We start from the raw sequence: 21850 nt of genomic DNA, 5'->3' as shown, positions 1-21850 counted from the left end.
AGAGGGCATCCCTGTCTTGTGCCAGTTTTCAAAGGGAATGCTTCCAGTTTTTGCCCATTTAGTATGATATTGGCTGTGGGTTTGTCATAAATAGCTCTTACTATTTTGAGATACATTCCATCAATACCAAATTTATTGAGAGTTTTTAACATGATGGGCTGTTGAATTTTGTCAAAGGCCTTTTCTGCATCTATTGAGATAATCATGTGGTTTTTGTCTTTGGTTTTGTTTATATGCTGGATTACGTTCATTGATTTCCGTATGTTGAACCAGTGGTCTGTTATTATCCAGGTGCTTTTTTACCCTCATTGAAATTGGTTGAGAGGGCCCTATGTTCTTTTACTTCTGGGGATGTAGAAAAACTGCATGTCAGTAGCATATCCTTCTGGGTATCAGATTCTAGCCTTGTTCCTTGTCTTTGCAATATGAGTTCTGACAAATGCATAATGTGACATATCCACTATTTCAGTAACATATATCTTAGTTTCACTGTCCTAAAAAATGCCTTATTCTCCACGTATTCACCTCTTCCCTCTTTGCCTCCCTTCCCCCAAACTCTTGCAACTACTGATCTTTTACTGTCTCTATAGTTTTGCCTACTAGTGTTTTTTTCTCTCACACTTTTAAGTAAGTGCTATTGATTTGTGTATGTTGAACCAGCCTTGCATCTTAGAGATGAAGCCTACTAGATTGTGGTGGTTAAGCTTTTTGATGTGCTGCTGGATTCAGTTTGCCAGTATTTTATTGAGGATTTTCACATCGAGGTTTATCAGGGATACTGCCCTGAAATTTTCTTTTTTTTTATTGTGTCTCTGCCAGGTTTGGGTATCAGGATAATGCTAACCTCATAAAATGAGTTAGGGAGGAGTCCCTCTTTTTCTTTTGTTTGGAATAGTTTCAGAAGGAATGGTACCAGCTCCTCTTTGTACCTCTGTTAGAATTCAGCTGTGCATCCGTGTGGTCCTGGACTTTTTTTGGATCTATTAATGACTGCCTCAATTTCAGAATTTGTTATTGGTCTATTCAGAGATTCGACTTCTTCCTCGTTTAGTCTTGGGAGGGTGTATGTGTCCAGGAATTTATCAATTTCTTCTAGATTTTCTGGTTTATTTGCAGAGGTGTTGATAGTATTCTCTGATGGTAGTATTTCTGTAGGATCAGTGGTGATATCCCCTTTATCACTTTTTATTGTGTCTATTTTATTCTTCTCTATTAGTCTGACTCATGATCTATTTTATTAATCTTTTCAAAAAACCAGCTTCTGGATTCATTGATTTTTTGAAGGGTTTTTCGTGTCTCTATCTCCTTCAGTTCTGCTCTGATCTTAGTTATTTCTTGTCTTCTGCTCACTTTTGAATTTGTTGCTCTCACTTCTCTAGCTCTTTTAATTGTGATGTTAGGGTGTTGATTTTAGATCTTTCCTTTCTCCTGTAGGCATTTGGTGCTATAAATTTCCCTCCACACACTGCTTTAGCTGTGTCCCAGAGATTCTGGTACATTGTGTCTTTGTTCTCACTGGTTTCAAAGAACTTACTTATTCTGCCTTCATTTCGTTATTTACCCAGTAGTCATTCAGGAGCAGATTGTTCAATTTCTATGTAGTTGTGCGGTTTTGAGTGAGTTTCTTAATCTTGAGTTCTAATTTGATTGCACTGTGGTCTGAGATACTGTTATGATATCTGTTCTTTTGCATTTGCTGAGTAGTGTTTTACTTCCAATTATGTGGTCGATTTTAGAATAAGTGTGATGTAATGCTGAGAAAAATATATATATTCTGTTGATTTGGGGTGGAGAGTTCTATAGATATGTGTGTATGAGGTCTGTTTGGTCCAGAGCTGAGTCCAAGTCCTGAATATCCTTGTTAATTTTCTGTCTTGTTGATCTAATATTGACAGTGGGGTGTTAAAGTCTCCCACTATTACTATGTGGGAGTCTAAGTCTCTTTGTAGGTCTCTAAGAACAGTGCTCTAAGACAGTGTTCCTCCAAGTGTAGACCCTTGACCAACAACCCCAGCATCACCTGGAAACTTGTTAGAAATGCAAATTCTGCAGGTAGGGCCTAGCAACTTGTGTTTTACCAAGTCCTTCAGGTGATCTTGTGCATGCTCAAGTTTGGGAACTGGTTGAACTAGAAGAGACAGAGAAAGGCGATAGAAAGAACCAGAGAGGGCCGGGCGCGGTGGCTCAAGCCTGTAATCCCAGCACTTTGGGAGGCCGAGACGGGTGGATCACGAGGTCAGGAGATCGAGACCATCCTGATCTACACGGTGAAACCCCGTCTCTACTAAAAAATACAGAAAACTAGCCGGGCGAGATGGTGGGCGCCTGTAGTCCCAGCTTCTCCGGAGGCTGAGGCAGGAGAATGGCGTAAACCCGGGAGGCGGAGCTTACAGTGAGCCGAGATCGCGCCACCGCACTCCAGCCTGGGTGACAGAGCTAGACTCCGTCTCAAAAAAAAAAAAAAAAAGAAAAAGAAAGAACCAGAGAGAGCAGAGACTACCTATCCCAATTTGTTACATGAGGAAAAATGTAAAGGCCTTATTCTTGAAGCTACCATCTTTTTCTTACAGCCTTAACCTTTTATTCTAACTAATACAAATGTCTTTTGAGGCAAACTTAATTTTTTCTTATTTTTATATTGTAGGTAGAGAAAGCAGTGATGTTTTCTCCCTCCACAGTCACATCTGAGCTGATCCTGGCCCATCAGGGCCATTGGGCACATAACAGTACCTTGCTGAGCTTTGGGATCCTAACGTGGACACCAGCTCGTAGTCCTGTTCCAAGGTTCGAAGGACAGGTCAAAATGTATCCTAGGCGCTCATTCCACATGAACTCCCAGCCTCGTTCTTGGATTAACCGTTCTACCTAGAAGTAGAAGCACAGTGAACAAATGATAGCATTTTCCAACATCCATTCATTCAGCACATCCCTAGCACCAGTGGGGGAGAGATGTGTACCCTCCTCTGGCATGAATGAAATTAAGGTAAATTTATAGTACTCCTTTAAGAGAAAACAATACCTCCCCTACCAGACTATTAAAATGGCCCAATTTAGTTAAATGAACCATGTAAAGCAGTGGTCCCCAACCATTTTGGCATCAGAGACTGGTGTCTTGGAAGACAGTTTTTCCATGGATCCTAGGGAGTGAATGTTTTGGGATGAAACTGTCGTTCCACCTCAGATCATCAGGCATTAGCTTCTCATAAGGAGCATGCAACCTAGACCCCTCCCATGCGCAGTTCACAATAGGGTTTGTGCTTCTATGAGAATCTCATGCCTCTGCTGATCTGACAGGAGGCAGAGCTCAGGTAGTAATACTGGCTCGCCCACTACTCACCTCCTGCTGTGCGGCCCAGTTCCAAACAGACCACAGACCGGTACCAGGTCCGTGGCCTGGGGGTTGAGGACCCCTGATGTAAAGCAGTCAACATAGTACCTGGCACGTACTAAGCACTCAATGAATGTTAGTTGGTGGTATTTTTCATGCCAAGAGAGTAGGAGAATATAGGAATTCTCAGCAGGTAAGTCTATGGTCAGGCTACATTCTCTATCATCTCTATGCTTAGAATAGCCCAGAGCGATATTAAATAAATCAAAAAACAAGTAATGATCCACAGACTTCCCTAAACCACAGTGGAATGGGGGGTAAGCATAATCACTTTCTAATAACAAGAGAAAGGCACCTATTTTCTGAAGCACTACCTTGGAAGTTCCACTCCAAAAAATGCCTTGAGGCTGGGCGCGGTGGCTCATGCCTGTAATCTTAGCACTTTGGGAGGCTGAGGCAGGTGGATCACCTGAGGTCAGGAGTTCGAGGCTAGCCTGACCAACATGGTGAAACCCACCCCCCCTCCCCCGTCTCTACTAAAAATACAAAAATTAGCCAGACATGGTGGTGACCGCCTGTAATCCCAGCTACTTTGGAGGCTGAGGCGGGATTTTCACTTTCACTTGAACCCAGGAGGCGGCAGTTGCAGTGAGCCGAGATCACGCCACTGTACTCCAGCCTGGGTGATGAGGGAAATTCCATCTCAAAAAAATTAATTAAAAAGCCTTGATTTCTAGAAAAAAAAGTTAGCTTCATCTTGGAAGTTCCCATAGTGTCTTCGTTCAAGAACAAACAATATGGTAATTTTATTTTAATAAATATCCGGAAATCTCAGATAACATCTTACTTCTTTTAGTCCACGACAGAATCGCTCAAATACTCGTTTCATATTGCCTCCTTTTTCCATTGAGATTACCCTGGTGTGATCCTCCTCATTTATCCAGATGAGAAATGTCTTATCATAATTATGCCTAATGAAGAGAGAAATATGGTACTGTGTGTTAATTGCATTTGTTTCAACACATGAAAACTCCCATTACCTACCTAGCTTGATTGCTTCATTTCACCTTCCTCATTTCCTAGATGGCCTTAATCTCTTAACTGTGCCTAAACAAGTATGACAAAATAATGTTACTTTGACAGAGAAAGATTAAGACCAACTCTCCCCCTTAAAGATGTCATGTTTTTACCAAACAAGAATATAATTTCCCCTAGGTCCTCTGACTAGGATGACAGTAATTCAACTGCATAACATTTGGCTTTGACACAAGAATGTTTTGTCTCCTAAACGATTCAACCAAAATCTTGTGCTTTAAAAAGGAGATAGGGGTTACCTTCCACCCAAGATGTTAAGGTATGCAGCATTTCACAGGTTTGCTCCATAGATCCTGCCTGTCCACCCCTACAGAGCAGCTGCATATGAACACTTTTATTTCTGCTCCTTCAGGTACACTCATATATAGCCTGTGCAGGAAGCAAAGTGGGCTGAGGACTGTTGGCCAACATAAAACGTGTGTGCACTAGATATCAGTTCTTTAGGTTTTTCTTAAATCCTCAATATTTTCTATGTTTTGCTCTTTTAATGTTATGAAACAGATTATCTGTGAGGTCAAATAATATGAAGTAAATTTTTTCTTAAAAGCCAGCCTTTTTTCTCATGCATAATTCATGCAAACCAGGTCATATTTCACACATCTTAGAAACATCACAATACTTAGATACACACACACACACACACACACAATTTCCAAGTAGTCTTTTTCGTTTAGCTCATCTGGGCATGCTGTCAGCTGCAGCACACAGAAACTCTAGGTTAGGATAAGCAGGTGATCTCAAAGAGATCCTCTGCAGATATTGCAAATGCGAAAATGCTGCATCCATACCAGATTCCCCTGGCATCTGGCCAGTCACGGGCCATCCCAGCACATGTTAATAAAGGGGACACTGGCTTATCAAACAGAAAGTGGTCCTGTAGGCCAAAAGGGATAAAGCAGAGAGGAGAGACTGATGAGATCAAACAGGACTGCAAGTGCCAGGTGAACAAGTTCCAACTCACTTATCATGGCTGCTGTCTCTTAGCAGTGGTTCCTAGCTTTGCTGCGCACTAGAATCACCTGGTAGTTTCAAACAATGCCTACTTCCCATCCCCCAGAGATTCTGACCTAGCTGTTATAGACTGGTCTGGGCATCAGGACTTTTTAAAAACTCTTCAGGTGATTCTAGTGTGCAGCTCATGTTGGAAAAACACTGGGTTAGTCCATATCGATACTCATTACATCATTGTGGAGTGGGTATACACTACCAGTGCCAACCCTATGCAGTGGCTGAGTGAGCAATGAATGAGGGATACTATCCTGAAAAGGCTGGTCTACACACTGGTCATTCTCTGTTTCTAGCATTATTGCTTTATTATTTATTTCATTAAAAAGTATTAGAGATGTACAATAATGATCAATAAATAAAAATAGTTACCATTAATGCTGACTCTGCCAGGCTCTAGATTACAGGCTTTTATTTCCTTTAATCTTCACAACTCTATGAAATAAGTGTAATTATTCTGTTTTATAAATGAAGAAAACAGATTCACAGAGATCAAACAACCTGTCCAATAGGATGGTTATAGGAAGTAGCAGAGTATAGATTCAAATCTAGACTTCTGTGACTCCCAAGCCTGTGCCTTTAACCACTACAGTGTACTACTCCACATATCAAAATCAAAGTCAAAACTTTTTTTTTTTTGCAATGTGTATACTATTTCTTGCGTAGCTACACATGTACTCTACAGTGAGATATATTCAAATATGATTACACTGAGGTGAGAAACCAAGTGGATATGGGGAGAGGAGTCCTAAAGTCTCTAAGTGGGAGAGATCAGAGACTTCAGCCAGGAGAGGATTGTGACCTGCCACTGCCCAGGGAGCACCATGTCCCTTAAGCAGGAAACCAGAGTGGCTACTTGAGGTAGAGGGGGGCTTGTTCTGTAACTGGGCAGGAAAATAGTTGGCCTGGTGGCCACAGAGACGAGGAGAGTAAGGCCCATAGGCCATATAGTTGGCCTCTCTGGTTTGGAAATGGGGCATATTTCTTAGCATTTGCATCTTTTGAAATAACACAATTTTGTTTCTGCTTTTTTTTTTTAAGAGTTAAAAGTTACTTTTGAAAATGCTATCTTGTTTGAGCTCTGCTAAGATGAAAATAAGTAAGGGACTTGAGTTTTGTGCACTCTGGTGCCAGAGGGAAGCCGTGGTGGACATGGTGGAAGCAACAGGAATCAACCCCACCAGGAAATGCAGAGGCTGACTCCACAAGAGTCAGGGCAGGCCTCCCACCTGGAATTTCCTTTCTAGATTTTCCTGGCTTCCAGGATTTTCTTTGGCTGTGATAATGGAAACCATCTTCTGGGCACGGACAGGACTTCCACACCTAACTGTTCCCATTTATCAACAAGCTAGGAGATCCTCCATTCATCTCCACCCTCCTATCCGTAGGCACCATCTCCATATTGGAGTTTCCTAGGCAAATTTTATCCATAGAATATTTCAGTGTTTGACAAGTACAGTGTATGGCCTCATCCTTCTTCCTTATACTGAACAAGTAGATGCTCTTGGGCTGAGCCAAGGGGTGGAGCCCTGCAAGCTCCCGGCCAGGGTAAGGGCTTAAGCCGAGCACCAGGAGAGGCCTTCCTGTGCAGGTCAGAGCCCTTGGTCCAGTTCCTCTCCAGAGAGCCCCATCTGCTACTCACATCGATGAGCCGCTGCTGATCCTGCTCCGTCATCTCGGACAGCTTGTAGTAGCGGCCAGCCAGGTCCCCCTTGAGGCCCTCCAGGGCGGTGATGGCCACGTTCTCCACCTCCCTCCGCTCGGCCCGGGTGCAGGCGGGCGGCAGGCTCAGCCCACGGATGCTGCGGCCGGTGCGCACCCGAGAAGACAGCACATAATGCTCATCAAACTGCCCTTGGGTGATCTGCCAAGCAGAGTGTGGGGTCACTGCGGCCAGCCTCGGACCATGGGCCTGCCAGCCACAGTGGGTTCTAATCTGCTGATCCGCGGTTTCCCTGGGGACCCTCAGGCACTGTGCACGACTGCACAGTCCATAAGTTGGATACATTCTGGAAGTCTTGGGGCATAAAGAGGAAAGCTGTTTTAAATGGTGTGGTCTGGGGTCCTTGAACGTCACTGGGTGGTTTGGGATGGAAAAGGGAGTAGCTTTAGGAAAGGTTTAAAGTTCCCAGTGACCAACCCTTCCCTGGTTGTATTTATTTAAAAAAACAAAGACTTTGGGACCTTCCTAACCTTCTCTGTGGCCCTCCAGGGGGAAGGCTGTGCCAGGGCAGTCAGTGCTTTCCAGGGGTATCTGACTCAGAGCGGGGAACCCCTCTCTCCAGCTCTTCCCCTTGGGCTCTGGAGTGCCAGCTTCGTGGGGAGGGAGAGGGAGGCTGGAGCTTACCTTGGATGCGTCCAGATCCGTTGTGTGCTTCATCACTCTGGGGTCGTAGCCGTTGTGTCTTAGTTTGATGACGGGGTCAAAAAGGTCAGCAAACACCTGCAGGAGGGAAGATGGGTGTTTCCTCTTTAATTAGTTCACCTACTATTCAAAGACCTTTCCATTCACTTGCCCCTTCTATCTTAAAAGCCAAAGTTGATGCCCTCCTCTGAAATTCTCAGGACTATCATGTAGGAAATGGATGTGAGAATGGATTGGTTAATAATAATAATAACAAGAGAGAAAGCCTTTTGGAGGCATCTTGACCCTTGAGACAGGGTGGAGCTGGTGAGTTCTGTTATCTTAGCCTCCCCCTGAGTGATTCTACCAAAATCACTGCCATCAGACTGAGCAAGAAAATACTTATGGTTAGGAATTTAAGGAGTTTTCTAGACATGTTTGCCTTTGTGGGTTACAAGAAGCTACCTAATCAGAGGGTACACAGTTTTATGCTTAAGGGAAAGTGAGATTCTAAACATTAAGCTACATATGAAATCTGTTGAAAACCTGGCTATGCCATAAGAAAAGTACATAGCAGCAGTTCAGGCAAAGCAGGGACCTCTCACCCTGTGCAGACCTTCCCCAGCCCAAACTATCTCGTGCAAAATCTTTTCTATAAATAAAACCTCAGGCATGTCCTTTACGTTTAAAAAAAAAATGTTAAAAGAAGTTGTAACAAAGCACCCAGCAGACTTTGGGAGCTGTGGGAAGTGGGGAGGGCTTTGGGTCCATAGAGCTACCGCTGGCTTGGGACCCAAACTAGACCTAGGGTTGTGCACTGCTGTACGTAAATGAGCCACCAGTCGTGTTTATTCAAGATGGCTCCCTCTCTTCTGTATGGCTGCCTTTCTAGGGAACTGCCTTCAGCTCCCTGCAACAGAAGAACCCAAACAGGAGAACCCAAACAGAAGAACCCAAAAGGGTGGACCTGAAGGAGGAGGGCTGCAGGCATTTGCCTCAGCCGAGAGGCTGCTCTGTGGAGGGGACGCATGGTGGCTGAGCACTGTTCCAGCCGACCATCCTGTGCTTCAGCATTGAGGATGAGGATGCCGAGGTCATGGGATTTATCTAAGAGACTTGGTGAATTCAGTAGTCTGGGCTACAGTGATTGTCTAATCAGTAATAGGAGAGAATTCAATAATAGAAGTAATACGAGGAGAATTCCTCATACAATAGAAGTAATAAGAGGAGAATTCCTCATGTTCCTAAAGATACACTGAACCCTCCTCCCGACCCCCACCCAATAAAGCTCAGCCACAAACACATCAGCTCCTAATGTCTTACTGGTGAATACACACCATTCGATTTTATTGTTTCTGTACCAACTCATCCCCTCGACAAGCTCAGAGTTCTGTCATGCAATTCATTCCTCCACAGGGAGGGATCTTAGCACAGCAGCAAGGGAAGCCTTGTCCCTGGGAAGCTATAGACCTCATTGTTTCAGAAAGCATTCCAGATGGTTCTGCTGGATTTGGCTTCCCTTTATGGGAGCCCTTCCTGAGAAGGTAGAAAGTTGGCCCCATAGAGAAGAAAAGGACCCCAGGACTGTGCAATTCAATCATATCCAGAGCATCCCTCCCACCCTGGAACCAGCAGCCAATAGTTTTACCTCATAGGACTCCTCGTCACCTGCCACCATGCCCACAGTCTTTATGAAGGGGTGGCCAGGGTTGTCCACTCCAGTCTGGATGCACTGGTCCAGGGTGTAGCCGTTGGGCGTCACCTTGTTGCGAAGCTTGGCATAGATGGCGGGGGTGAGGCACTCAGCCATGCAGTTGTTGTGCTTGCGCAGGTCTGGGTAGTCAGCGCTGTGTGGGGAGGAGGGCAAGCTGTCAGCCAGCAGCCCCTGAGGAAAGGGGCCAGTGGAAGGACTTGGTGTTTGCCTATCCTTCCACTAGGCTCCCTTCAGCCAGCAGGCACAGGGATACTTGGCTAGAACTGCTCAGGAGTCATAAATGAAGACACCAGGTTTCAAAAAATGAGCAAGTTCCACGAGAGCAGGGACTTTGCCTTTTTGAGAACAGTCCCTGGCTATTGAAACCAGTGTTCAGTAAATATCTTCTGGAATAACAGAAATCACATCGGGTGCTGTCTCACCCTGGGGTGTGTACTGATTGAGGAATAGGAGATTCAGGACTACCACAGCCTTAAACACAGGTCATGTCACCTCAGGAATTCCCCAGGTACATGGTGGTTGCTGGCGATTCCTTCAGAGATCCTGATTTCCATAAGAGACAGTAAATGTCTCTAAGAGACACCTCAGTGGTTTTCCTCATCTCTCATCCATACCTGCCGATGTGGAATTCTGCATGCCACTCAAACTCTGCTCAGCGCACACTATCTCATCCATGGCAGGGTTCCAAGGGCTGAGAAAACACGTCTATTTTCATCCCTCTCACGCCACTCCTCCACTTTCCATCTGCAGTGCCCTTTAGAGCTGACACTTAACAGTCAGTACTACGATACCCTTTTTTCCAGAAGGAGGTAGAGCAGTGAGAGAGGCATGGGTCTGGAATTGGGGGGCCTGGATTTGCATTTGGCTGCACTAGCTATGTGAACTTGGGCACTGTTTAATTTTTCTAGGCCTTCATTTCATCACCAAAGGATCCTAAGATGAATAAGATACTCCATATAAAGTGCTGGTCATACATGAAAGTGCTCCACAAATGTTAACTATTCCCATTATTACTATTCAACTAGACTGCAAGCTCTAAGCAAGAATGATGATGCTACACTTCTTTGTATACACCACAGGTCACTGGTTGAACGAGCCTCAAAATGATTTTCCGTGTTAGTCTTCCTCAAAAGCAAAAAGGACCCTTGCTAACAGTTTCCAGCAGGGGAAGGCATATTTCTTGCTGGTCTTTGAAGCTTTTCTGTGTTTGTGTTTGTTTTGTTTTGTTTTGTTTGAGATGGAATCTTGCTCTGTCGCCAGGCTGGAGTGCAGTGGTGCTATCTCAGCTCACTACAACCTCCGCCTCCCAGGTTCACGCGCTTCTCCTGCCTCAGGCTCCCGAGTAGCTGGGACTACAGGCGTGTGCCACTACGCCCAACTAAGTTTTTTGTATTTTTAGTAGAGATGGGGTTTCACCATGTTGGCCAGGATGGTCTTAATCTCTTGACCTCTTGATCCGTCCTCCCAAAGTGCTAGGATTACATGCATGAGCCACCGCGCCCAGCCTGAAGTTATTTTAAAGTCAGGAGCCCTTACCTTGGAGGGAATAACCTGGGCTGCTCCCGGATCTCGGCACACACTTTCTGCCGGTTCAGCAGGTACCCAGTGGTCAGGGCACTGGTGCCCATGGTAGCAAACAGCAGAGAAGCATTGCGGCCAGTTAGCAACTTAGAAAAGATACTGGCCATCTTTCCTCTTGGATGAGTGTCTGGAAAGCAAAGAAGCTGGATTAGATAGCTGCATAGGATGACCCTGAGCCACAGCATAGAGGTCAACAGGCAAGAGAACCGCAGGAGCCATAGCCTCTCTGTCCGATTTTTCTGTCTCTCTCTCTCTCTCTCTCTCTCTCTCTGTGTGTGTGTGTGTGTGTGTGTGTGTGTGTGTGTGTGTGTGTTTTCTATTTCTTGCTTTGCTTTTTTCTTCATATTGCTTGGGAAAATCTGGGGAGTTTTAGACATTAATGTCTAAACTTCCTTAACGCCATGCCTTCTCTCTGTTAATATGATAAAAAAATAACAGCAGAGGATGTCTTCTTCCAGCTATTTGACAGACCAGGTGCTCTTTTGAACTTCGCCACTGCATCACAACTAGACCCTGAACAGTATGGATTTCTGGACTTCTGAAAGGTAGGAGAAATTTCTGAGGACCACCCTGGAATAGGGGCTGACACTGGGATTCCCCCATTGAAGCAGGACCTTTGAAAGAGGCTGAAGTGGCACAAAGTCAGCAGACCCCAACTTCTGGCTCCTGCCTGAAGCAAGTCTAAAAGCTCTCTGAGGAAATTATATTCAGTTTAGGCCCTGGATTCCTACAGATTAAGATGAAACAATGAACTCCCAAAGATCGCCAAACACACAAGGAGGTACAGTGAATGAGAGTCAATAGAAGAAATAGCAGATGTAGACTGCTAATGACTGAAGATGCTGGAACTGTCAGACAATAATATCAGTAAGCCCTATATTGAATGTTTAAAGTGTGGAATCATAGTTATGAGCAAGCAACAAAAGACTGTTAAGAATGACCAAGTTGATTTGAAAGAACCAAATTGCACCACTCATTATGATGCAGCTGAACATAGAATGAACTGGAAGCTATATCTTAAGAAATTACTCAGAATGTAGCACAGAGAAATGAGAAAATGGAAAGTAGATGTAAATTAAGAGATATGACGGATAGAATGTCAAGCTCAAATACACATTAAAGTGAAGTCCCAGAAAGAATAGAGAAAACAGAGAAGTCAGATTTGAAGAGGAATGGCTGAGACATTTTTAAAACTGATAAAAGAATCCATGATTCAAGAGGTATAACATAATCTAAACAAACAAAAAAGACATTGACACCTAGACAGATAATGAAACTGCAGAATATTGGTGAAAAAGACGTGAAAAGCAGTCAGAAAAGACAACTTACCTACAAAGAAATGACAAACGAGCTGATTTTTTGATAATAGCCCAGGTAAATAATATTTTTAGAAGCAATAACTGTCAACCTAGAACTGGGGAACTAGTCTAACCATTTTTTCAAAATTGAGAGTAAAAAGAAATTGATAAAAAACAGATCAATAACAAAGGAATTACTAAATTATATGCTTCAGAAAGAAAGGAAATGACAGCATAAGGAGAGAGCCTGAAATGCAAAAAATGGAGAAAATACATATAAATGTAAATAAGTATTTATATATTTATAATACAAATACCGAACTACCAACAAATGAAAAAGGATAAACATGCACAGACATTAGAAGGGCCAGTTAGCCCCAAGCAGGGAGCTGTGTTACGTGGCTCTTTGGGTAGAAAACAAAAGAGCAGGTAGTTCTCAGTACTCTCTATTTGATCTCCATGATGCCCAAATAAAGATTGTGTGGGCCCAGGGTGGTGGCTCATACATGTAATCCCAGCACTGGGAGGCAAAGGTGGGCGGAGCACTTGAGGCCAGGAGTTTGAGACCAGCCTGGCCAACACTGTTTGCTATCTTTTAGTAGAGACAGCAAAACCTTGTCTCAGTTAGCTGAGTGTGGTGGCATGCACCTGTAGTCTCAGCTACTCAGAAGGCTAAGGCATGAGAATCATGACTTGATTGAGCCTCCGTGTTCAATCAATCCTCCTTGTTCAAGCCTCCTTGGCTTGAACCCAGGAGGTGGAGGTTGCAGTGATCTGAGATTGTACCACTGCAATCTAACCTGGATGACAGAGCGAAACTGTCTCAAAAAATAAATAAATAAATAAAAGAGTATGGATTTCCCTAACATTTGGAAGGCTCCCAAGACTCAGCTGCAAGATGCTCCAAGCTTAGATGGATTGATTGCTTCAAAGAACTTGCTGATGTGTAAGGCTGTAGCTGAAAACCTGGGCCATCCAGTGAAGGATAAACAACAGCTCCTAATAGAACCTTCATTTGGAAGTCTCTACTAAACCTGAATGTCCCAACTAAAAGCATCAAAGACCTTAAAAACATTTAAGAATGTTTATGTGTGCAAATAACAAATCAAGTCTCTTCTGAGTAGGGGTTACAGGATATAGGTTACAGGATAGCCCAGGAAATCAGATTATTAGTTCCTCTTCCATGCTAATATCTGCAAACAATTCTTTCAATTCTAAAGCCAATTTCAATTCTAAAGTAAGTTCCTAAGAGCACACAAGATAAATTGGTCATTTCTTGAAGTTGTCCTGGGGACTAGTAAAGACCAGCATTCAATCGCATCATGTAAACTTCTTTGCTCCTGTACTAGAGTTCAGGTCCTCATGTCAGTATCCCTCCAAGAATAGATAATGGCTCTTCAGTGAGCTGCACCAGTGCTTCCTGGTCCTTGCCTGCAGCAGGCAACACTAGCATACATCTTTTTGGGCTATCTTATCTGCCATCACACCCTCAAATCCACTTTCTAACTAGAGGGAGGCAATGCTGTCACTCTAGAGGTTTACTGTAGAACTCACCAAAGTGAAAGAAGCTTTGCCCAGATTCTTTCCAGGCAATATGGGCCTAAACATAAGCCAGACATGGTCTTCCTAAGCTAACAGGAAGTATGTTTCTTTCTGGGATTGACCAGGGATGACCCAAATGTTTTGGTCTCTATTTTTTGTTCCTTAAATTGCCTGTCCACTGATGTGTTCAAGTCAGAGTCTGTTTGTGACGATAAATCTTAGGAAGCAGAGCCAAGAGGAAGGGGAGTGAATGGTCTCCATGTATAGCCCTGTGACCACTGGAGGTCTTCCTCCCTGCAAGGGTGATGTGTGAGTAGGTATCTGGCTCAAAATATTAATGTCTGAAGTGTCATCATATCCATATTTTAGTTCCTGGAAGGAACTAATTTATTCTAATTAATTTAGAATTTATTATTCATTTATTCTGAGTTCCAATACCACCCTAATGTCTGAGCAACAAAGGATGATTCATGTGGATAATCCTAGGGAAGCTTTGGTTGTGGCTAACAAAGCAATCTTGGAACTGAAATTCCTCGATATCCTTGCTTTGATTCCTTGAAGAGAATTGATACAGACTCCAAGTTTTGTTGAAGCAAAGAATTCCTGCTTCCTTGACTGTTTTTCACAAAGAGGTATTGAATTTCACTATTAAGACCTTAATTAGTAACCATGTTTGTGAAACTGAAACAAAGGTCTCACTGAACAGGCTGGTGATCTGGCAATGGCTGCTCCATGCTCTCCAAAGACCCAGAATCAAGTCTTGCCATGAAATCACTTTTCTTCATGACTAAACTAAATCTCTCTTGCATGTTAAAAGTTAGTCTTTAAAAAGCTGTGCAGTCAGAACATTGCTTTGTCTTACACATTTCCCTGTTACCTGGCAGGCCCCAAATGTTACATAAGCATTCTCTGCAGCTGTAACCCCCACTCAGAAGAGGCTTGTTATTTGCACACATGATAACATATGACATAAGTAAAGCTGGGAAGATGTTTGTTTGTAAGGGGTAATTTGTGTCTACCAAAGCAGATAGTATTTGGTTTTGCCTAGCCTCCAAACATGGTTTTATAAGTCAGCATATCTTGTGAAACCATTAGGACAAGAGTTTGGAACAAAAAGAAATCTCAGGCTCATTGCAAAGCTTTTTTAATGTTTTCAATTCCCTCCATGTTCTAAGCATTATCATAACGTACTGAACTGTTCTGTTCAGAGACCACTAGGGAGAGAAGATGAGGAACCAGAGCAGCCAGGATGTTTCTCCCTGGGATAAAAGCTCAAGCATTCAGACACCCTCACTGTGGGCTCCACTTCTGTAGCCAGAGGGGATTGGAAACAGCAGGAGCATCTCACATACAGCTTGTAGGAAACACATATGTTTTCCCCAAATATCATTTTTGCAGTTGGTCCTTGCTGGCTGATCCACCTTTCCTGTCAGCATATGGTGAGCAGTTCGGTGAGAGGACCACACTTCCAATCCTGGCAGGTACAGGTCCACAAGGACCCTTCTCCCAGGGAACCCTGGCTGCTAGATCTCACAAGGCTTAGGGAACCTGGCTTCTCAACTTCGCTGCTGCCTGTGTTTCTTCCCACCATCCCCTCCACTCTAATTGGCCCTGTTTTCCGGCCTCCCATCTGCCACTGTGCCCTTTCTCACAGGGATCCCAGAAAGTCTTAGATCAGTTACAGCCTGGGATTGGCTTCTAGCTCCAGTAGGAGGCATGGAATTCATCTATCAGGCACTCTTTACTGAGAGCCTACTAAGTGTCAGGCATTGCACTAGGCAACAATGATATGAAAGTGAGCAAAAGAAACAGTTCTCTCCTGTGGGGGCTTCTAAGTCATTTGTGGCAGATGGTTAAGAAACAAGAAAACAAAATCATAGGTGGGGATGAGTGCAAACAAGGGAATAAGCAGCATATTATTCCGAGAAAGGGTAAGTGATATCTACTTTTAAATAGGCTATGCAGGGGCAGAGAATAGAACAGCAAAGCCTTAAAGCTGGACAGATCTGGACTCGCCCCAGGACAGAAAGGAGGTCGGTGGGCTGAAGCACAGGGAGCAAATCACAGTGGGCTTCAGGAAGGATGGAGGGGTGGGGTGGAAGGGAGCCAGGTGTGCAGACCCTGAGACCACCCTAAGGAGTCTGGATTTTATCCCAGTGCAGAGGAAATTTACATTCGTGCGTGCAAGCAGGAGATGAGCTGAGCTCATTTTATGAGTTACAGGGGAGGCTCTGGCTGCCAGTGGAGAATAGTTTAGAGGGACATGTGCAGAATGCAAGCAGAGAGAGCAGTCAGAGGCCCTAGAGGTGGTCCTAGTGAGAGATGAGGTGCTGAGACCCAGGTGAGTCAGTGAGGATGAGGAAGAGAATGTATTTGCAGTCTATTCTGGGGCAGAACTGACAGGTCTTGCTAATGGTTTGGAAATGAAAGAGAAAATCAGGGATGCCTGAGATTTCTGGTCTACAGTTGGGTGGGTGGTGAGAGCCTTAGGTATTGGGGCCCACTGGTTGGGGAGCAGCTGGGGGGCAGAGTGTTGCTGGCAGATGTGGATGATCTGCGTGGTGGCCCCAGGCCCCTTGCACCACAGCCGCTGGGACTCTTCACAGCTCTGGCCCTGCTGCGCTCTCTGCCTGATCCCCTGCTGCCCCATCTCAGCTTTCCCGTCCCGCTGGCTCCTGGGACTCTTTCAAAGGCTTTGTAAAATAGTGAAGCCTGGCCATCAGGCCCCATTTCTGCCCAGCACAACCACAGAGACTGCTATACCCGGGGATGACATCGTGCCCTAAGAATTTCCCCACATTCTCTTCAACTACCAGACAACCTCAGATGTAGCTGCTCTCTCAGGCCTTCAATGTACATCTCCACCCAAATGAGTAATATTTGCATTACAAGGAGGAAAGGAGAGAGGGAACCATTGGGTATCTGCTGTACCAGGCACATTATATGCTATTGTCCCTGTTTTCCAGATGAAGCCAGATTCAGAGAAAGTATAAGTGATGTCTACTATCTGTGAAGTTAAATGACTTGTCCAGGCTTATGCTGCTAGGGAGTGACAGAGATAGAATTTGAATGCACACCTGTCTGACTCCACCTCTCATGTTCTTTCCACATGGCCAGCAAGCTCCGCTGTCCCACCTCACACTTCTGGGAGGTGGCTACCCCCTCTTTCTGCCCCCTTTCTGGATCTTGACAAGGGGTTCTGCCCTGCCCCAGCTGTCAAAGCCTGCGGCAGCTGCCAAAAACCTCAACACAGGCGTACTTTGGACCTCCATCATGTGTTGACGTCACAGATGCTGTACCAGGCATTTGACTCCTTGATCTAAAGCCAGGATTCCTGGCCAACATGGCGAAACCCCATCTCTTCTAAAAAACAAAAATTAGCTGGGCGTAGTGGTGGGCACCTGTAATCCCAGCTACTTGGGAGGCTGAGGCAGGAGAATTACTTGAACCCGGAAAGCGGAGGCTGCAGTGAGCAGAGATTGTGCCTCTGCACTACAGCTTGGGCTACGGAGTAAGACTGTCTCAAAAAAAAAAAACTAGTGAAGGAAATGCATACCCACACAAAGGAATCCTGACGGAGGAACAATGGCTTGGTCCGTTTCTCCTCCTGTGTAGCACTGTGCTAAAGGAACGCCTTTCAGGTATGTGCCTTGATGGAGCCAGTGGGTGGAGGAGGAAGGGCAGTGAGAGGTTTGAAGACAAGCTGCTGATACCCGCATGTATCATCACAGTGGCGCGCTTTGGGAGCCTGCTATGGTATACTCGTCCACTCAGGGAAGAGGAATTCTCTTACCCACAATTTTGTCTTCAAAATTGAAATTATTTTGGGCAGAACCTAACAGAGTTGCCTCGTTTCATGTAACTGTAGCATATGTAGTGTAGAAGCTCCAACATGTTTTTGAGGCAGTCTGAGAGTTCTTTCTGGAAACGCTAGGCAGATGACATCTGCGTCTGATTTTACTTTGTCTTACAACCAGGCTAAGACCTCCAGCAGCATCAGACTGTCGAACTGCTCAGGTCAAGGCAGACAGGTAGAAAGGCCCACATAGATAGTGGTTACTCATTCCAAGAACACAGAGGCCCACGCCAGAAGGGGCAGATGATGTTAATGGTGTGAGGCAGGCAGTTGTGTTTTGCGACTTCCGTGAGCCATGATTTATTACACTAAGGAACTTTATCTCACTTGGCTTGTGACTTTTGTTAGTGAAAAGTGGCCTGCTGGCCTGTGCTGTGGAGGACTTGCAGAAAACTCCCCAGCCACCGGCAGAAGGTTCAGACATCTCCCCTAGTTCCTCCCCAACCTGTTTAGTGTGAAATGGCACAAAGGGAAACATTTCCTTTGATCTATTTTTGGGGAAAGGCAAACGTCAACTAAATAAGATCATATTAGGGACTGGGCGCGGAGGCTTATGCCTGTAATCCCAGCACTTTGGGAGGCCAAGGCAGGCAGATCACCTGAGGTCAGGAGTTCGAGACCAGCCTGGCCAACATGGCGAAACCCCGTCTCTATTAAAACTTCAAAAAAATATTAGCCAGGCATGGTAGCCATATGCCCGTAAACCCAGCTACTCGGGAGGCCAAGGCATGAGAATCGCTTGAACCCAGGAGGCAGAGGTTGCAGTGAGGCGAGATTGCACCACGGCACTCCAGCAGCCTGAGTGATAGAGACTGTCTCAAAAAATATATATATATCCTATTAGGAATTTCATGAAAGCTCGCACATCATTCAGGGCCTGTTACGGGGGCCCAGAACATCAGGACAGAGTAGCTAGCCTCACATTCAGCTCCATTGCACTAGAGTCTTGCATGATCTCAATTTGAAAAACACACGTGTATCTATATTTGTATCTCTTCTAATATACTGTATATAACTTTTTAAAATATTGGTTTGCTGTTTCTATTTTGTGCTAATGCAACAAATCTCATTTGTTTTAGAAAAAGTGATTACTGTTTCTTGCTTCTTATCACCCCTACCGTTTGGACTTTGTTTTCCATCTTTCTCTGCCTAATTGGACCACAGCCTGGTGCCTCAGTCTCCACAAAATCTGTTCCCTTCTAGCTCAAGATGACTGCATTCTCTCTCAGTTCCCAGTGCACTCACTGGCTGCTCATTCACCTGCCCTTGTGCTCTGTGCCTTTTTGGCATCTGTGGGTAAACTCAATGCCACATATCTCTATCCTGTTAACTCCTGTTTGTATTGTCTTCCCAAGGGACCTCTCTTACGGCCATTCTGGGTCCCTCCCCTTACCCACATCTGCCAAGCATAGAAATCAAGGCAACATTCTTAGTCCCTTTAAGGGAAGTTCCAGGTACCTAGCTAGTCCCACAGCCAGCCGTTAGGGAAGTTAACGAATAACCTGCTAAACAAGAAGATAATAACTTAAAAGCCACCCCAAGTCAGAGTCACAAAATGTTTGATTCCCTGTAGAAACTAAAGACAGCATCTTGACATGTGCCCTTGCATTGCTTTTCAGAAACCAATTCCCACACCAGATGGAAAATGCTGACCACTGTCATAGACCTCAGAAAGACTGAAACCAAAAAATAGATAAGGAAGTTCCAGAAATTCCCTAGCTCTTAACTCATTATACCCCCTCACTCCTGCTTTAAAAACCCTTGCTTATAAGCTAGCAGGGAGCTCAAGTGTTAAGTGCTAGGTACCCATTCTTGCTTGGCACCTGGCAATAAACGCCTTTTTCTCACTACAAATCCCGGCATCAATGTTTGGCTTTTTTGGCATGCTGGGCGACCAGAACCAACCCCTTCTTTCTGTACTTGCATCCAACTCTGATGAGCCTATGTATGTCGAGGCCCTTTGTGCTGAACACCAAATCAACCTAATTAAGGTTGATGACAACAAGAAACTAGGGGAATGAGTAGGCGGCCTCTGCAAAATTGACAGAGAGGGGAAACCTTGTAAAGTGGTTGGTTGTAGTTGTGTAGTAGTTAAGGACTATGGCAAGGAGTCACACGCCAAGGATGTCATCAAAGAGTACTTCAAACGCAAGAAATGAACAAATCTTTGGCTCACAAACCCCACAAACTTTTGAACGAAATCTACTTATATGATGTGACATACATTTCTTTCAGACATGGATTTTGAAATCCTATCAATAAAAGCCACCAGGTGAGACTGACAAGTCTGGTTTTGAGCATGTACCTGCTTTGTTTTCTGATATCTGCAAATTAGGGTGACCCAGTGCAGGCTCCTGACATTTTGACCATGACAGGCTGTCTGAACCCTGGGAGCTCGTTGTGCCCATCCTCAGAGATGTCCGTGTGTGACACAGCAGAGACTACCCCAGAGATGACAGATGAAAGCCAGCAGAGTACAAGGCATAAATGTGCATGTCCTTCTGTTTCTCTCTTTTTTTTTTTTTTTAAGGGGTTCTGACTGAGCAGGCAGATAGGGAAGGAACTCAGATGACGAGCAAGTGCTGGGTGTTGGGGAAACAATTTAAATTTCCTACCACCCCAGAATTTCCTCTCCATAAAATATAGGAGAGAAAAATATTTTATTATTGAATAAACATGAAACTAGTGATGCGTATCTTTAGCATTCTGCTAAGGAGATTGCAAAGACAGAAAGACATCCCACCCTTTTATATAAGCAAGCAAATAGGACCCATTCATTACATACATGTTTTCTAACTCAAGTAAGAGGACATGACAGCACCATTTGTCAAGCATAATTCCTCCTAAATTCACCTGGTAATTGGGGTGGCCATTTGTGTTCGCTAATTGCCTTTCTCAAAAGGAAAAATGAAACTGAAGTCTCTAGGACAGCAGGTAGTTTTACAACTTGGAGCCAGGTGCTTAAATGAAACTACTACCCACTGCCCTCCCACTGACAGTGGGAGGTAGGGAGCTATCTTCCTTGATGTCTACATTTTCAAAGAGATGGCTTCCAGACCCTTGCAGGAAGAGTCCTAGGTTGTAAAATAATCGACTGGAGACTTACTTAGCTTTTTAAAAGATTTATATACATTTCAAAAGGGCAGCAAAATAATTTACAAGTTTTCTAAAGGAAATGCTCTAAGTAAAAGGAAGAAGCTCTTCCGCTTTTTGCATGGGCTTGTGGGGGTAACATTCTGGAATTCATGAGGAGCATGAATTGGTTTCCTCCCTCCACGTGCTGGAGGGCACAGTGTATGAAGCTTGGCAAGGCTCTAGTCGGGTGGACAATCACTGGGAATTCCACGCATCAAAGGGACAAGGGACAATCACTGAGTCCGTCCTATACTTCAGAGGGACAAGACCCAATGAATGTAGAACTGGGCCACAGTTTCTCTTGGTTCTCAAAGCACGCTGGCCCTCACATGATAGGTTATCATTAAATGTCTGGTGAGTGAGTGAAGGAATGTCAGGAGCCTGAGAGACTTTAGAGGTTATTTACCTCAGCCGAAATGCAGGCATCCCTTTCCCTAGGCTCTCCTTAAATACCAGCAGTGCTGGGGATCCCACCACTTGCCAAAGCAACCCATTTTACTGGATAACTAATTATTATAACATTTTTCATATCTCAATAAGGAGAGAAAACAAAATCAGAGTACTTTCAAGAGCAAGGTACTTTTTTCAAAACAATCCCAAGAAGCAAGTATCCCATGTCACAGGGGAAGGAACTCAAAAACAGAGACTTTAACTAACAGCCCAAGGTCACACAGCTAAAGGGAAATCACATGTATCGCGTGTTCTGCATCAGGCACTCATTTAAATAAAGATCCTTTCACTCACAAGGGTTTACCGTACAAGTATTACAGCATGTCTAGATGGGGTCAACCCCTTTGTCTCCCAAGGCATGGAGCTGCCAGAGAGTTCCAGCTGCCTCAGATGCTCCCTGATCTCTCAGGAATGCTGAGTGTTTTCCCTCAAGCAGGGTTTCCACAGGCGAATGCCGAGGGGAGGCTAAGTATGGGGTCAAAATGCCCACAGCACATAGGTG

The 21850-nt window shown here is 44.5% G+C and overlaps 1 protein-coding gene across 2 annotated transcripts in view; it reads right to left on the bottom strand.

Moving 5' to 3' along the window:
• CKMT2 (creatine kinase, mitochondrial 2 (sarcomeric)) overlaps nucleotides 1–21850 on the bottom strand; it is a 34042-nt gene that overhangs the window by 5295 nt on the left and 6897 nt on the right. For both annotated transcript variants that reach the window (XM_011934345.1, XM_011934346.1), the window contains exons 2-8: nucleotides 11023–11194; nucleotides 9421–9619; nucleotides 7776–7871; nucleotides 7071–7292; nucleotides 5212–5297; nucleotides 4176–4299; nucleotides 2731–2865 (exon numbers count right to left, since the gene is read on the bottom strand). In XM_011934345.1, coding sequence (XP_011789735.1) covers nucleotides 2731–2865; nucleotides 4176–4299; nucleotides 5212–5297; nucleotides 7071–7292; nucleotides 7776–7871; nucleotides 9421–9619; nucleotides 11023–11174 — 1014 coding nt within the window. In that variant the 5' untranslated portion in view covers nucleotides 11175–11194. The remainder of the gene's footprint in view (nucleotides 1–2730; nucleotides 2866–4175; nucleotides 4300–5211; nucleotides 5298–7070; nucleotides 7293–7775; nucleotides 7872–9420; nucleotides 9620–11022; nucleotides 11195–21850) is intronic.

Source organism: Colobus angolensis, unplaced genomic scaffold, assembly GCF_000951035.1.
Source record: "Colobus angolensis palliatus isolate OR3802 unplaced genomic scaffold, Cang.pa_1.0 Scaffold134, whole genome shotgun sequence".
Taxonomy (NCBI): domain Eukaryota; kingdom Metazoa; phylum Chordata; class Mammalia; order Primates; family Cercopithecidae; genus Colobus; species Colobus angolensis.
This window is presented reverse-complemented; position numbering and strand designations above follow the sequence as displayed.